This window comes from Callorhinchus milii, unplaced genomic scaffold (genome assembly GCF_018977255.1).
Source record: "Callorhinchus milii isolate IMCB2004 unplaced genomic scaffold, IMCB_Cmil_1.0 Scaffold8, whole genome shotgun sequence".
Classification (NCBI taxonomy): Eukaryota; Metazoa; Chordata; class Chondrichthyes; order Chimaeriformes; family Callorhinchidae; genus Callorhinchus; species Callorhinchus milii.
This window is the reverse complement of record NW_024704749.1, coordinates 17,835,921-17,850,905: the sequence shown is the minus strand read 5'-3', so window position 1 is coordinate 17,850,905 and position 14,985 is coordinate 17,835,921. Positions and strand designations below refer to the sequence as shown.

Below are 14,985 nucleotides of genomic sequence, written 5' to 3'. Positions count from 1 at the left end.
ACATCAGGATGAAAAGAATGTGTCCAAATGTAATGATTGCTGTCAGTACTTGTACTTATGTCTTCACTAGATAATATATACAGTGTATACTGAATCAGGAGATCATTACTGCCAATGGATCTCCACTTTTAGCCTCCTGGAAATCAATATCAATCGAACTTTCAATCTTGGATCTGTTGGTCCTTAAGACAAGCTGGTCTTGACAAACACCAGATGGTCAGACTGCTCACCCAACAGACCAGAGGGATGCTTTATGTCATAGCAAGAAAATGCTGGGATTAAAAGTTTCAGCTGTATTGAAAAAAAAANGGTGCCCAGGCTCCTCAATCTTTTTCAAATGGCTTCTCATTGAATCACCTGGTATTTTCTGTGTGGAATAGTGGCTCCAGATAGTATGTCAAGCGTCAAAATACACTTTCTAACAAGTAACATACATAGGAACTGTTCTTACTTTGGTTGCCTCGAGCTGCGATTCCAGAGTTCCGGATTCCTCCACCATACAGGACCTGGTAATCGGAGGAAAACAATGAGAAAATGGGCTACACATTTTTTTTTAGTAGTTTTAAAATCACTCTGAAAATCATGTCAAAAGAGAAAATTGCACTCACAGAATATAAAGGGCAGATTTATTATCCCGGTTATATTTCAGAGATCTAGGTTTTTATACTATAAAAACACACACTCAACCAGAAACTCGTGCTTTCCTGATTTAGCAGTACATTTCAGAGGCAGGAACTCTCTTTAATCTCCCATCACAAAGTAAAATAATGCACTCATTACTGGATGGGTGCAGAAAGGGAAAAAGCCTCGCTCGTCAGTTCAGCCATCTAAAGTGAAACAACCGATTCATAAACCAGCTTTAAAAACTCCATTTAATACCTATTAAAGACAAGATAGGGTCATTTGTAGACTATTCTTAATTTCTCGGCAGCAAATGACACTTCAACATGAAACTGAAGGAAACGCTGTCAAAGGACGAGGGAATAAAAGGTAAACACAATGGTTTTGTAGCCACAAAACTCTTTACTGTTACTTTGAAGGACATTTTACTCAGTTTCTCAGCTCAGGGATAACGTTAACTGTAGTACTTATCCGGTCCACCCCACCTGAAAAGCTTCAGAATGCAAGGCATCCATCTATATTTTAAGATTACTGCTAATCTACCTTGGTAGCTTTTTCCACTCAATTTTCTTGAAATCTCACGTCACAAATTTAGCAGGATTATCAACTGCTGATAAAAGCAGTTCATAATTATACAGATAGTAGAGACGGGCAGATTTCCCAATCTCAGGCACGAGACCCAGGGGAGATTATTGAATACGTAACAGCAGCTTGAAGAGGGCACAGAGCACAGCACAGTGTGGGACAAGCTGGATCAACTATGAATGAGAATGCAACACAAATCACAACCACAGGAGGTACTGTATATTTTGGGCTCACTTGCATATCTGAAAGTAATTTTGAAGTCTGCAATATTGTGTTCTCTCCTGCCAACAACGTTGAAGTAGTTTCAACAATCTGAATGAATTGATTTGAGCGCCAAATAAAATAGTTTTCAATTTGGAATAAAACTACAAAATAAATACAAACCAAGATTTAGCTGCGGTTTATATCTGAATAGAGCGACTTGTCTTCACAAGGAAGTGGGGTAGATCTATTTTAAACATCTCTGTGTATCCCCGTTTGTTAACCTATCTTTTGGAAAGAGAATCCCCATGCTAGGCGCCTGGAAACATACTTCTAAAACCCAAAACAGCTGATTATTAAAACCACTTGGTTTAAAACAAAATCGTGAAGGTACACCATCAATCAAGGTTGCTCACCTATTCTCAAGTATCTCCTTTAAGATATCATTGTTCTCTAATAATTAAGATTGCCCACTGATCAACAGTAAAAAGATAATTTAGGATGCTGCACATTGTTAAAATTTGCTGCTCGCTTGGGGATTCAAGCCAAGAATTCAAAAATGAAGGCAATGTCATTTTGTTCAAAAAGTTTTACCTTTTCTTAACCAATTATCCATTTTTAAAAATGAATCCAGAGCTGAGCTGAAATACAACTAACATTTTGAAGCTTAACTACAAAAAGGGATACCACATTCTAGGTTTAGAATAGATTGATCTGAACAAAGTTCTGCACTGGAAAGGTTAAATAAAAGCAATTCAGATCAACGTTAATTGGTTTCCAATGTGGGTGCTGTAATTTGCCCTCAGATTAAGTACGTCAATGAAATTTGGGATGAACAAACCATGGAACACGATATGGCGTTTTATCTAATTTCTAGGGGTTTTAGATCATTTTTAAACCTTGCTCATCTCATCTCAAACATCTCCATGGCACGGATTGATTGTTCACTTATCCTCATTTCTCACACCCAGACAGGAAACCAACTAGAGCCCACTACCACTGCCTTAATTCTAGCAACTGCATGCAAGGCAAGACCCACTTAAAGGCGCTTAGAGGGCCAAGCAAGATGCCACACCGCCAAACCTTTTACACAGAAAGCTTTGCCCCCGGAATAATTTTATGTACTCCGAAGACCATGAGCCTACAGCAGTGATGTTAGTGTGATGAATCACACGCTCTAACTAGTCTGCAAGTGGGTTACAAAACCAGAGGAAGAGGAAAGAAAAACCTTCCAGCCAGATCATCTCCAACTTCATACTGATATACATGAATGACACGACGATATGCTATGCTAATAGGAAAAAGAAAGAGAAATTGGGAAGGAAAGAACACCCAAAAGGCTCAGAATTAGGATTATTTACAAAATAATATCCAGATAGATAGGTAAGAGGAGTAGAATCCCAATAATTCATCTTAATCTCAAACACAGCACCTTGAGAAGATTCCATCCTCTGCACACTTAACCCAGGTCTCAGAGAGATGGCGCTCATTCAAAAGGTGGATTGTGGAGTTTAGAATGAAGTGTCGCCCATTATGATTGCAAAGAAAGGCCATTTTATTCATGACTGAGAAAAAATGGCAGCCTCTTGGGCATGACACCACCTTCTGTGGAATAGTGAAGTATATAAAATAATTTACTAATAGTATGTAGTGGTGGAAAGTGGACGGAGTTAATCTGATATGAAAAAGTCACCCGTAAAAAGGCCACTTTTTCATCGATCACCTTCAACGACACATTCAGTCTCATTCATTTAAGCCTTTTGCATCTCACCATAAATGATGAGAAGGTACACAAAGGAAAGGAGAAGAACAAGCGCGCAGAAATCACAGCAAAGTACATAATAAAAGTAATATTAACCCATCCAGTAGGTATGTCCTGTAGGCAGCGTCCAATCATCAAGCAGCAGGAGAGGAAATCCCAACATAAGCAGGAAAGAAGAAAAACAAAAATGGAATAATCAGCATTAAACTGCAACACTAACAGTGCAGCATTAATAACACGCGCACGGTTTAAAAGAAATGATAATAGCAAACAAAAATATTTATAAAACAGAATTTGATATTTTACAAGTGAATTTAGAATAATCAAAATAAATTCGAGATCCATCTTCAGTAATATATATTCTGAAAAATCCAGTCAGTGTACATCCAGACAGCTCTGATATCTGTCATCACTAACCATTCCAGTATATAATAAGGATACCTCACCTCGTCTCCTGCAACCACTGGTGGAATGCATTTGCATGTTGTGCAAATTCCTGGCGTAATTTATCATTCTCTTCTTGGCGTCTCTGTTCCTTCTGCAGTTCTAGTTCCCGTTCCTGTTAAGTAACAAGGCCAAAATTAACAAATGGTCCAAAAACAAACCAAGGCACCTTTTGTTAATATCCTAATTCATGCACAACACTGATCAAAGCAGAATTCACCAGTTATAATGATGTCCCATTATATTTAATTACTTTCAAATGCTAACAGCAGCAAGCTGGGAGCTCATTTGTAAGTGACACTCTTACGGGCAAGCCTGGAGGTCTGGTGGTGTAACATGGAGGAAGCAATTTTTTGCCACAAAGTTTGTCTGATTGCTTCCCCAACACATCAAATATCCAACCTCAAGCATGGCCACGGTGGTGAGGCAATGGAGGGAGCCAGTCAGGCTGGAGACAGCCAGTCTCCCCAATGCCTCTCTTGGGCACTTTCTGACAACAGGTGAGTAGAATAGAGTGCACAGTACAATGGCAGAAGCACGGCTTGTATTCTCAGTGGAGTATTGAATTACATGGAGGAATTAGGGAAAGGAAAAGAAAAAATGACAGGAGCAAAAGAGATTTTCTTTGATCTCCCCACGTACCAAGGAAAATAAACGGGTTTTATTTACCTTGATGATTTTCTGCAAGTTTCTCCAGGTCTCTTCCAGAGCCTCCATTGTGAACCAGGTGTAGGGGTTTGAGGTCATACGATAGCTCTTGATCTGACGATCGAGCTCAGCCAGTTGGTTAAAGTCAGTCTGAGCCGAACTCAAAGACGAGCGGAAAGCCTCATGGGCCTCGCGCAGGGCCTTGATCTCCTCCAGTGAGTTGCAGCGCACGGGGTCTGTGAGATCCTCCTCGGCATTCTCAAACCAACTGTTAAAGGCTGAGGCTTTCTTAGCAAAGGTCAAGAAAAGATCTTCAAGCTGCGGGGAAGCAAACAAAATAGTGACTAAGTGTAATAAAAGCCAATGATCTATACACTTTAGGGTAGAATAAATGCATTATTCTAATCAATCTGCAACAGTATAAATATAAACTGCTCCCGAGCACGATGCTTAGGAAGCAGAGACTAAAACTGCATACTTTTCTGAAATGTTCCTGGGCTTCAAGCAGTTTCTTCTTTCTAGCATCAGAATTGGCCAACAGCTGGTTCCATCTCTTCATTAATGAAGCGTGGCGTGCTTCAATAGCCTTGGACTGGATGTGCTTGGCTGCCAGTAACTGGTCTTTCAGTGCTGTGATATTAGCAATCCCCTCCTGCTGGAAGGCATGCAGCCCAGCATCAAAAGTCTCCTGTGAAGGAAGAACAGAAACCGGTATTCAGATTCAGTACAACTTCACATGACACATGATCACAGTCCTCTTTGGTGTTTCCCCCGACTAGCAGATGCACTTTACTCCAAGTCACTCTGCTAATAAAGCCCTGCTGACCAGCCGATTTGGCGAGTTGGCAGGGCCTGGAGGGTAGGGATTCTTTCCTACCTGTTTAGTGAGTAGTGTTTGTACAGAGGAGAGATCTCGCCCATAATCATCTGTCTTCAGACTATTCTCTTTCTCACCTGAAGGAAATGAGAAATGAAGAGTTATGTGTATAGCTGAAGGAATGTAAAATATTCCTCACCATCAAATATTCAGTTATCCCTCTTGTGCATCAAAAAACACAAAGGAAATGTCCCTTCTGCTGTTGGGGAGTTAGACAACATTGACTCAAGTGCAGGTTTGCCAACCCCTTACTCACAGGACACATGTTGCGCAGATTTATGAGGTGAGGGAAGGAGTTGTTATAGATTTAATTTTGCTTTAAAAAAAAATTAGAAACCTGAAATTGGTGCCCCTCTGGTTTAGTGGGTAAACTCATCACCATCTGGGTCTCAGGTACATTTACACAGTTTGGGCGAAATTCGTCATTTTGATTCCATTTCCGATGCAACCCAGTTTCCGAATTATCATTTTCTAGAGTTTTCACAATTCAACACAACAAACTGACAGATGTAGAATTCCGTCAAACGTTTTGTCACCCATCATTCTAAAAACTCTTCTAAATAAGGATCAGGCTATGATTACTGCTGAACAGGTGTTTATTTAAACAGCCAACTGCAACAGACAGCTGTAGAAGTGGATTAAGACAATTCTTCACAAAGTCAGTTTCCCACCCAACTAAACTCTTCAGCAGATCTTTATGGCAACATATTTAAAATACAAATAAGGTATAAGCCCAATCAGAAAGCCCTTAATCTTGTAGCCATTCATACAGTATTCAAAGCACATTTGGTGCTCACACATTTAATTGGCAATATTTAAACTCAAAAGGTTGCCATTTTGTTCTGTCCCTGGAATTTCCATATGTAGGTGGTATGCATGGAATTCTCAGTTTGGTTTGGATACTCGGTGATGGGTTTCCGCATGTGTCAGACACCCGGCTGACCCAACCCCCCCCCACCACCAAAAAAAATTAGAATAGTTTACTCCTCAGATTTCTCAGCCAAATTCTAGATACATACCAATCCATGACTCAACTACATCTGCCTTCCAGTTAAACTGCAAGAATGCAGAGTTCTCATCCAGCTTTGCTTTTCTCTGAGCAGCTGCCTTCTCCAGCTCAGTCACCTTGCCTCGCAATCCCTTCATCTTGGCTGAAATATTTTCTACATGGTGATTGTTCTAAAGGCGACACAAAACATTTTCAATACAGATTTTTAGCTTTGCTGCATGGGGCGAACAGAAAAAATAATGTGAAAACATGAACATATCAAACTTCCAGCTGAGCAAGTACAATATTTGCTGTATTATGAATTATTAATGCTCAAGTTACAGCCGATAGTTACATTTATAATTCCTGTCATTTCCGGATTTTGTTCCACACAAGTGCGTGAATATCGGAACAGAAAATTTAGAAAAAAAGCCTCTTCTTATTCCAAAGAAAATCTGCAGATTTTTAATATTAGCACCAACAACTAAACTATATGCTTCACACTCATTAATGAGTTACTTGTGCACATTCAAATTCACTCAAACGTCATTGCTCAACGAGTTTACACTATAAACAACTTGCAAAAGCAACTCAGAATAAGGGCAGAAAATTGAGCAGTTTCACATCCTTAGTAAATGTCTCTTGGCTGAACACAGAAGCCAAAAGCAAATGAAACATGAGGATCTGAATGCTTTAAAAGCAGTGAAAATCCCAATCCCTGTAAATCCAATTACATGAACTATTCTAGACAGTTAGTGAACAAGTTCAATGGCAATTCATATATTTTATATGCATATTATATGGATTGATGCATCTGCCGCTTACAACAACAATAAATTACATTTGTATAGTGCCTTTCGGGAGGATGTCCTAAGACTTACCTTCTTGATTAGTTCCTCTCCATTTACACAAACATCATGCACGCGATCTCTGTGAACTGTGAAATCCGTTTCAAAGGCTTCATGCTTTTTCAGCAATCCCTGCAGTGGAAAATGGAAAAATATTTCAATGGTAATCGCCATGAACATCACCGTTACTTGCGGTTCTGTACACAGACAGCAGTTTCAGGCTAGGGTCGTCTTATCCCTCCACAAATTTATCTTCCCAAAGATTCCTTTGATACCTACCTCAACATCTAATAACCCACAATTCCATTAATTTCCAGGATCTTGCCTAGTTCCCTTTTGAAATCCTACATAATTCCACCATCCGTGCTGACAATTATGCATCCCAATCACCCTTCTACTATTGTGTGTTCTGCACCTCCTATTGCAATACCCACTCACTCTTCCCAGCTACAGGATGATGATTGGAGACGAGGATCTTTAGGGTTAAAGAACACAATGAAATAAATTCCTTCAACAGTCCAGTGGGTAAAGGTACCACTTGGTTTAGTATTAGTTCGTAGAAACCCAAAAGTCATAGGATTGATTTCTGGTCTGTACTGAGTACACTGATCTCAGGCCGGGTCACTGTGGACATTTCAATCAGTATCCACACCCTGGGTTAGGGAAGTGGGGACGGGGTAAGAAGAGAGAAAGAAAACACCTGATGGAAAATGTACTTGTTTTCCTATGAAAAGGTGATCCAAGTTTGGTTGTAGCCTCCACAGTCAACTAATCTACCAACACATGCATTAATAATGATCAGGTCCTAGAGACCTGCCAGAATCTGTGTAACAAGAGTCCGGGCGTTCAAGAGCAACAAAGTGGAAAAATACAGTTACTGGATGTTGTGATAATGCTCGTGGAAATTTAATTAACTAAAACCAGCTGCTCGATTTGAAGCACCTTGAACTGAAACACAATACAATACAAAATTACAGTTCTGAATAACTGGAGGGTTATACATTTCTGAATTATACAGTTCTGAATAACCCTTTGCAGAAAAGTATAAACCTCAGAATGTTTCTGTTTAATCTCTAGTTTCCATCTTGTTCATATGATCCTGAAAGACACAATGCCTCTTGGAAATCCAAAGTAGAAATATTGTCTAACTCTAGATTGTTACTTGCACCAGTACATTGAACTATTCTAGCACAATGATGAACTAACGGTTTAGAATGTGTCATCTCCAACAGTATCTATCATTGTAAACCAATCAGGCTAACCTGTACAGCAGCCAGTGTGTCGCCATAGTCCTCACTTGCCACCAGATTCAACTTCTCATTGATCCAGGCTTCTTCCTCCTCAACATTCGCAACAAATTGCTGGTATTCCAGCGATTCCTCCAGACGCTGTCCCCTGGAACATAACATCCAGTCAGCCTCCATCCCATCCCCATCAAACATATTCACTCAGCAATATTTCAACAAAATTAATGCATACAACATCTCAATTGATCCTTCAATAACCAATGAGCATCATTAAATTTCAAAACGTAACCTGCACACCCAGATGCAATGGATGAAAAGATTCTCATGCCACTAGTGTAGAACTCTGTCAGACATGCTGTGTTAACATGGCTGAATGTCCATCAGCACAAAGGAATGGACTGGGCTTGGGTGCATTAAGCATTAGGTCTCAAATGTGGGATGAGTAATTCACATAGTTGAAATCTAGTAAAGGTTTATTAAATAATTCTTAAGAAGTTTAGTCCGTGCAATTTCCCTTAACAAAATAATTTGGTCACTTATTGTAGGACACTGTAGTGCGCAATTGGCTGCCGTTTTCGTCCACAAAATATACAGTCAATTCACTTTACAGTGTGTTCTGTGAAGCGCTTCGGGACGTCCTCCCGACGTGAAAAGCGCTATATCAAATGCAAGGATTATTATTATTATTATGCTGTGAAGCGCTTTGAGACGTCTTGAAGACATAAGTCACTATATCAAATGCAAGGATTATTATTACTTACCGAGCTGCAGCAAATTCCTTCAGCTCTTTCCAGTGCTCCACAAACTGAGCCAGTCGTTGCTGAATCTCCTCCTTTCCAATGGTATTATCATCAGACAGCTTCTTTCCTGTGTCCAGTACTGACTGTATGAGAGAAAGGTATAACCGTAAGCACAAAAGCATATGAACTCAAAGCTAAACAACTCCTCTCCTTGAAAATGTTGACCCAGATATCAAAACCTTGTATATCTGTGTGTGCTACTGCTCCACTCAGCATCTGTTGACGTTACGATGAGGAATTCAACAAAGGCAATACAGAAGTTTGAATCTATATCCTGTGCGTTGTGGGATAGTGAGTGGTACATGAATGAACATCTACAAATCAGGTCCTTTAGCCAAGAGAAATGCATGGAAGCACATCAGTGATTCAGACCTGAATAGCTGGTTCATGTGCAGCCAACTCTGCTTCCAAACGTTTATGTTTCTTCCGTAGGTTTTGGACGCCAGTCAGGTCACGGCCATAATCTTCTGAACTCACAAGTAATTTCTTCTCTCTGGTGAAAAATAACCCCCCCAAAAGATTAATAACATCAGATATGCTTGAATCAGTTTATGCAGAGCCAGAAATGATGGCTAACAGCAGAAGGACATCTACAGATAGAACAAAAACAATCTTTTAAAAAAAAATTCTTTAAAAATTCAACTGCGGCATTTTTTCGGGTACCCCCTCCCCTCAAATCTAAAAGGCAAGCTGAAGGGAAAGAAAATCAGGGTTCTCACACAGATGACCATCAGTAACTGCTGGAAAGTGCACATGTACGTAAACTTACATCTGCATTGCCCTCTGAATAACCCGTTGATACTCAGTGTTTAAGCTCCATCATTTAAGAACGGGCACTTGGATGAATTAACCGGTTTACGGGTGACTATGGAACCCTAACACACCTTAAATTCAGCAAAAGGTCAGAAATTTGTCAGAAAATTGGCCCTCGTGCAGAAGACAGAAAGCCTCATACACCAGCAATAATACCCTTCAGCTATTACACTGTCTGTTACCATTACAAAAACTTAATTCAACACTAAAGCAGGTGATGCAGAGGATAATAATTTAACAAAATTTGACTTAAGAGGGAAAAAGAACATTTCACTACTCACTTTATCCAGGATTCCTCGTCATCCAAATCACGGAAGAATTGGTGAAGTCTGTGTGACTCGTTCAGTTTAGCACGACGAGACGTAGCCATGTTTTTAATCTTCTGAAATCGTCCGTTTACTAAATTGCGTTTGTCCTTCACCTGAGTGGTGTCGAAGGCATCGCTGGACATGAGGCTGTCAGCCTGGACATTCAGATCTTTCAGACGGTCCTAAAGAACAAACCAAATCAATGATATGAAACCTGCTCGGATCAAAGTAGTGTTACTGAACCTATATGCAAAACTGCTTTCAAGGCATTTCAACGTTTTAAAATTATAAAGTTCAAATTGGCAATTACTGAAAGTATTCATCAGTTCACTTACTGCACACGCTGGAAGCTCCCTGGATTAGTTCAGTGGGTTCCTGACCCTATAAACTAGAATGTCCCCGGTTTGAATCCAGATCTGTGCCAATCAAGCTGATTTCTGCCAGGTGCCATAAGCAATGCTACAAACTTTATTACATTACCACCCCATGTTTTGGAGGAAAAAATCAGCTAAGGTTTCCTGGCATGTATTGCTGTGTCATGAACACATTCCTTTTCCATACAGAAGTGTTTTCCCCCTGCTCCTGCCTGCTTATGTATTGGAGGGACCCAAATGCTTTTGCATTATTTTGTGTCAATGGACACAATTAAGCTGCCAACATCACTCGATGTTTCCAGTTTGATTTTTTTTCTTCCTCAACATGACCATGGAGTAAGCAGAGGATATAATTCGAGAAGACTTAAGTAAATTCTGCAACGTGAACCTGGCTTGACTCTTCAGAAAGCATTTTCATTTGCACTTGAAGTTTGATGGGATCAGCCAGTATATACAAATCTGTGTTTTTTAAAACAAATCCTGACTTTAAAGCTATTGGAGGTCAAGAAAGTTATAAGTCTTGTGTGCTTCATCAACTTCCTACAATCTACTTGGGAAGAATAAAAGAGGGCAACACTTCAATAAATAAAGCTGAAAGGTCACTTTCTTCTCAACTGCAAGCCAAGACCTATTAATTATTTTGTACTTTTTTTTAAAAAAAGGCACAACTACATTAGAGGAAAAAGCAAATTTACTACAACAAGCCTTCCCCATGAACCACAAGAAAACACTAGACTTTTAAAGAACAAATTTGTATTGCACAGTTAGATGCGGAATTCTGACAAAATATCCGGAGTCTTTACCTCATGAGCTGAAACGTCAGCCTCAAGGAGCTGATGTTTCTTCAGGAGGTTGTTCACAGATGCCAAGTCCTTTCCATAATCCTCGGAGGCTAGGAGAGCTTCCACCTGTAACCAAACCAGATTCAGACTTTTCATCCCAGAAAAACCTACAACAATGGAACATTTCAAACTCAGAATGTTTGAGGTTATACCCTTCAGTTTGTATTACCCTAAATTTTAAACAATACAATTTACATTGACGATGAATGACTTTTAAACAGATCCTGAATTTATTACAAATGGTTTACTGCTTCAGTTTTTATTTCCTGATCAACAGCAGTTTGGAGACAGCTATATATATCAACTACGTGGGATTTTTTTCTCCTGAAAATTAATTCCAATAAAACTGGGTCATTAGTACATTAAATCACCTACCTCAGACAGCCAGAAGTCAAAGTCTTTGATTCCTGTATTGAAATTCTGTTGTTTATTGGCTTCTTTCAGTTTCTGGCTCTTTTCTGCAGATTTTCGAACTAAGTACTCCCACTGCTTAGCCAGCTCTGCCAGACGAACCTAAGACAGAACAGTGAACCAGACAGTCTATCAGTCACAATGATATTCTGCGAGTTAATGTTGGAACAAACAATCACAGGAAAAAAAAATGTGCAGAACTCACATTTGCCCTGTTCATTCAATTAATAAAACATATTAATGTGGATGCAGGTTTCTCCCATTTCTTGTTAAGCACTGCGGAACGCTAATTGAATTTTCTAAAATTCTGCACACGCTTAAATGTTAAGCTATTGATTCTTAAGATGAGAACAGTCTCCTGGCTTCCAAGCTCCTAATTGCCTTACTGCTAGAAATACTTCCACACACAGCACCACCTAACGACAAAGGTGGATTACTGCAAAGCTGAACAGTAAGCTGCAAATGTTTCTCTTTGTAGTAGAGTGGCTTGAACAGACTCAATTTTAAATGGATCCGCAAATGTAAATCTTACTCAATGGCACTCACCCCTCTATAAAGAAACATAGAAACGGGAGGAGGCCATTCCAAGCCTCCCAAGCCTGTTCCGCCATTCTATCTGATCATGGCTGATCTGTACCTCAACTCCAATTACTCACCCTTGCCCCATATCCCTTGATACTCCGACCTAACAAATATCTATGCACCTCATTGCAACCTAAACAAATTCAACTCTTCTCTTTCTAAAAATAAATTGAACGGTGTGGTTACCTGGACAGCATCTTCACTCCCAGCACAGGCCCCTCGGTCAATCAGCGATTTCCCCATGTCAATGACACCACGGATTCGATCAGCATTGGCTTGCAACTCAGCTTCAAATGCTTGATGCTTCTGATGTTTGCTCTGTAGCAGGGAAACAACAATTAGCCATGAAACAGTCAAGATTGAAATGTTCCCTCCAAGGCCTTTGATACAGTGACAGAGAGAACGTTTGGGTTCGTCAATCAATCAAATACTGGAAGTATTTTTCACGTTTGGTGGAAAAGAGCCCTTGTCCATACCCATGAACACACTAGTTTCTTTGTAGCTCTGCACAATCTTTCAATTGCATCAACTATAACGAACTACAATTTGTGACAATGAAAAACAAGTCTAAATTATGAAAAAGAAATGATCCCATGAAAATGTAGATCGGATTATTGTTCCCATGTTTCACTCATAAATATACCGAGAACCGTTACACTCAGTCACTATGATGGTCAAGAAGCCTTAGAGGGAAGTGTGGTCAAGAAAGCAACAGGGGTTAATATTGACAAACACCACATAGTAGCAATAAAAAACGACCAACAGATGCCCACAGTTCAACAAGACAAAGTCAAATAAATGCCTTCAATGTTAAGCTGTTATACTGTTAAAACATTATGCAGACATTCCGTGTAAAACAAAAACCACACCCAAAGACACGAGTACTAGAAGCAACATTAAAGCTAAACGTTTTGCAACTTAAAAACTCACAGGACAATTAGATAAACTGCAGGCATTAAATAAACTAAAAGAAAATGAAACGTTTAGAAAACACACTCCAATAAACATTTAGAAAACACAATCTGAGCCTTTATAGACTCACAAGAGCCACTAATAACTCACCAGCAGTTTGGACAGCTAAAAACAGAGCAAGAGAAAATATTAAATACAGATCATTACTGAATGGCAAAGTCAATGATCAGTCAAGGAAACATTCAGAATTAGGCTCCATTTACATTTCTGTTCATTCATCCATTTTTCTAAAGCAAATCATAACAAATTTCTGTTCAAAAATCGAGGGTGGAAGGTCAAGGATTTGTGCTCCTGATCAAACATGCAGAGATCTCCAGCATGAGCCAGGTAGTTTCTCAAATGGATTGAAAAGGAAAGTGAAAAGAAAAGGGGAGCGAGTGTCACACCAGACTCTATAATGCATCTCAGCAGTTACCCCGGCAGCACTGTGCGACAGCGGCTGTCTCACAAGGGAAGGTGCACGACAAATCCCAAAGGGAAGATGGGCACAAAGGAACATCCCTAGAGGGAGTCTCACAATCCAAAATGTTTCCATAAAGGCATTTAATTACCTGAATGTTTGTGGGATCCTTGTAAGATTCATCAGTTGCTGTCTGCAGTTTCTCACTGATCCAGGCCTCAATTTCATCGACATCGCGACTAAATTGCTGGAGGGTCTGCGACTCTCCGAGTTTAGATCTCTTCTCGATCATCTGAGCTTTGAGCCGGCGCCATCTATGAAGGCATAACAGTAAAAACAATTGCAACATCTCTGCTCTGGCATGGTACAGTAAAATATAGTTCACTCGATCCTAAGCCTACAAAATAAGCCCCTTTAAAACTGCATTCTTTCAGAATTTCGCCCCCACCCCCTCTGCAAATGCCAAGGAGATTTCATCAAATTGGGAAAAATGATCAAAGAGATAATGGTCCATTTTGGTTTTGTTACTGAGCCTGTTGGCAAGGTCAAACCCAGACAGTGTGTGCAGAATGCTCAAATGCGGAGGAATGAGCCAACACATTGAAAACATGGCTCTGAATGTTAGTTCTCACATTTAATGCTACGTTACAACTTGAAAATCTTAAAATTTGTTTTTCTTAGGGTGAATTGTGATGCTCTCTCTCTCGTTTCCAGTTGAAATCTCGATGTACATGGTAACTAGGAATACAATTTTTCGCTGAGAGTGGATTTCAACCATGGTGTGGGTCTCGAGAGTTTTTCCTTACAAAATATTGGATATTAAAAGGGATTTTTGGAAAAAAGTTCATTGTAAGAACATTAAGCTCCTATCTCATCCTTTACTATTAGTCACTTAGCCACCCTCTTCTGCAGAGGTGCCCAGCCCTTTATTTGTGAGCATAGTAACAAGGGAGAGGTGCAAGATTTAGGACAGCTCAGTTACTGAACTGGAGCCTTTCAGCTCTTAGCATCATACAGAGATGAAGTCATTCAGCCCATTCCTCTGTGCAGGAAAACTTTGAATCCGAGTGGTAGAGTCAGAACATTCTCAGAATTAAACAAGGCCTTTGGCTTCAACCTGCACAACACACGGACACTTACATACCTGTCTAGCACTTCATTGCGACGGTTTGAAATATCACCCTTGGCATAGTGCTCAGAAGCAATCAGCTGATCAGCAAATGACTGCAGAGCAGCAATCTTCTCCTCCTAGTAAAGGGAAA

The 14,985-nt window shown here is 39.9% G+C and overlaps 1 protein-coding gene across 7 annotated transcripts in view; it reads right to left on the bottom strand.

Annotated features, from left to right (window-relative positions):
• sptan1 (spectrin alpha, non-erythrocytic 1) overlaps nucleotides 1–14,985 on the bottom strand; it is a 47,612-nt gene that overhangs the window by 2,883 nt on the left and 29,744 nt on the right. For 4 of the 7 annotated variants that reach the window (XM_007900237.2, XM_007900235.2, XM_007900238.2 and 1 more), the window contains 18 exons: nucleotides 14,868–14,971; nucleotides 13,875–14,037; nucleotides 13,414–13,428; nucleotides 12,538–12,669; nucleotides 11,734–11,871; nucleotides 11,320–11,424; nucleotides 10,116–10,324; nucleotides 9,394–9,514; nucleotides 8,983–9,104; nucleotides 8,237–8,369; nucleotides 7,008–7,106; nucleotides 6,158–6,317; nucleotides 5,139–5,215; nucleotides 4,740–4,949; nucleotides 4,283–4,579; nucleotides 3,616–3,728; nucleotides 3,266–3,283; nucleotides 452–506 (listed from right to left, as the gene is read on the bottom strand). In XM_007900237.2, coding sequence (XP_007898428.1) covers nucleotides 452–506; nucleotides 3,266–3,283; nucleotides 3,616–3,728; nucleotides 4,283–4,579; nucleotides 4,740–4,949; nucleotides 5,139–5,215; nucleotides 6,158–6,317; nucleotides 7,008–7,106; nucleotides 8,237–8,369; nucleotides 8,983–9,104; nucleotides 9,394–9,514; nucleotides 10,116–10,324; nucleotides 11,320–11,424; nucleotides 11,734–11,871; nucleotides 12,538–12,669; nucleotides 13,414–13,428; nucleotides 13,875–14,037; nucleotides 14,868–14,971 — 2,271 coding nt within the window. Of the gene's footprint in view, nucleotides 1–451; nucleotides 507–2,635; nucleotides 2,699–3,265; nucleotides 3,284–3,615; nucleotides 3,729–4,282; nucleotides 4,580–4,739; nucleotides 4,950–5,138; nucleotides 5,216–6,157; nucleotides 6,318–7,007; nucleotides 7,107–8,236; nucleotides 8,370–8,982; nucleotides 9,105–9,393; nucleotides 9,515–10,115; nucleotides 10,325–11,319; nucleotides 11,425–11,733; nucleotides 11,872–12,537; nucleotides 12,670–13,413; nucleotides 13,429–13,874; nucleotides 14,038–14,867; nucleotides 14,972–14,985 lie in introns of all 7 variants that reach the window. The other 3 variants (XM_007900236.2, XM_007900241.2, XM_007900240.2) reach the window with 2 other exon arrangements.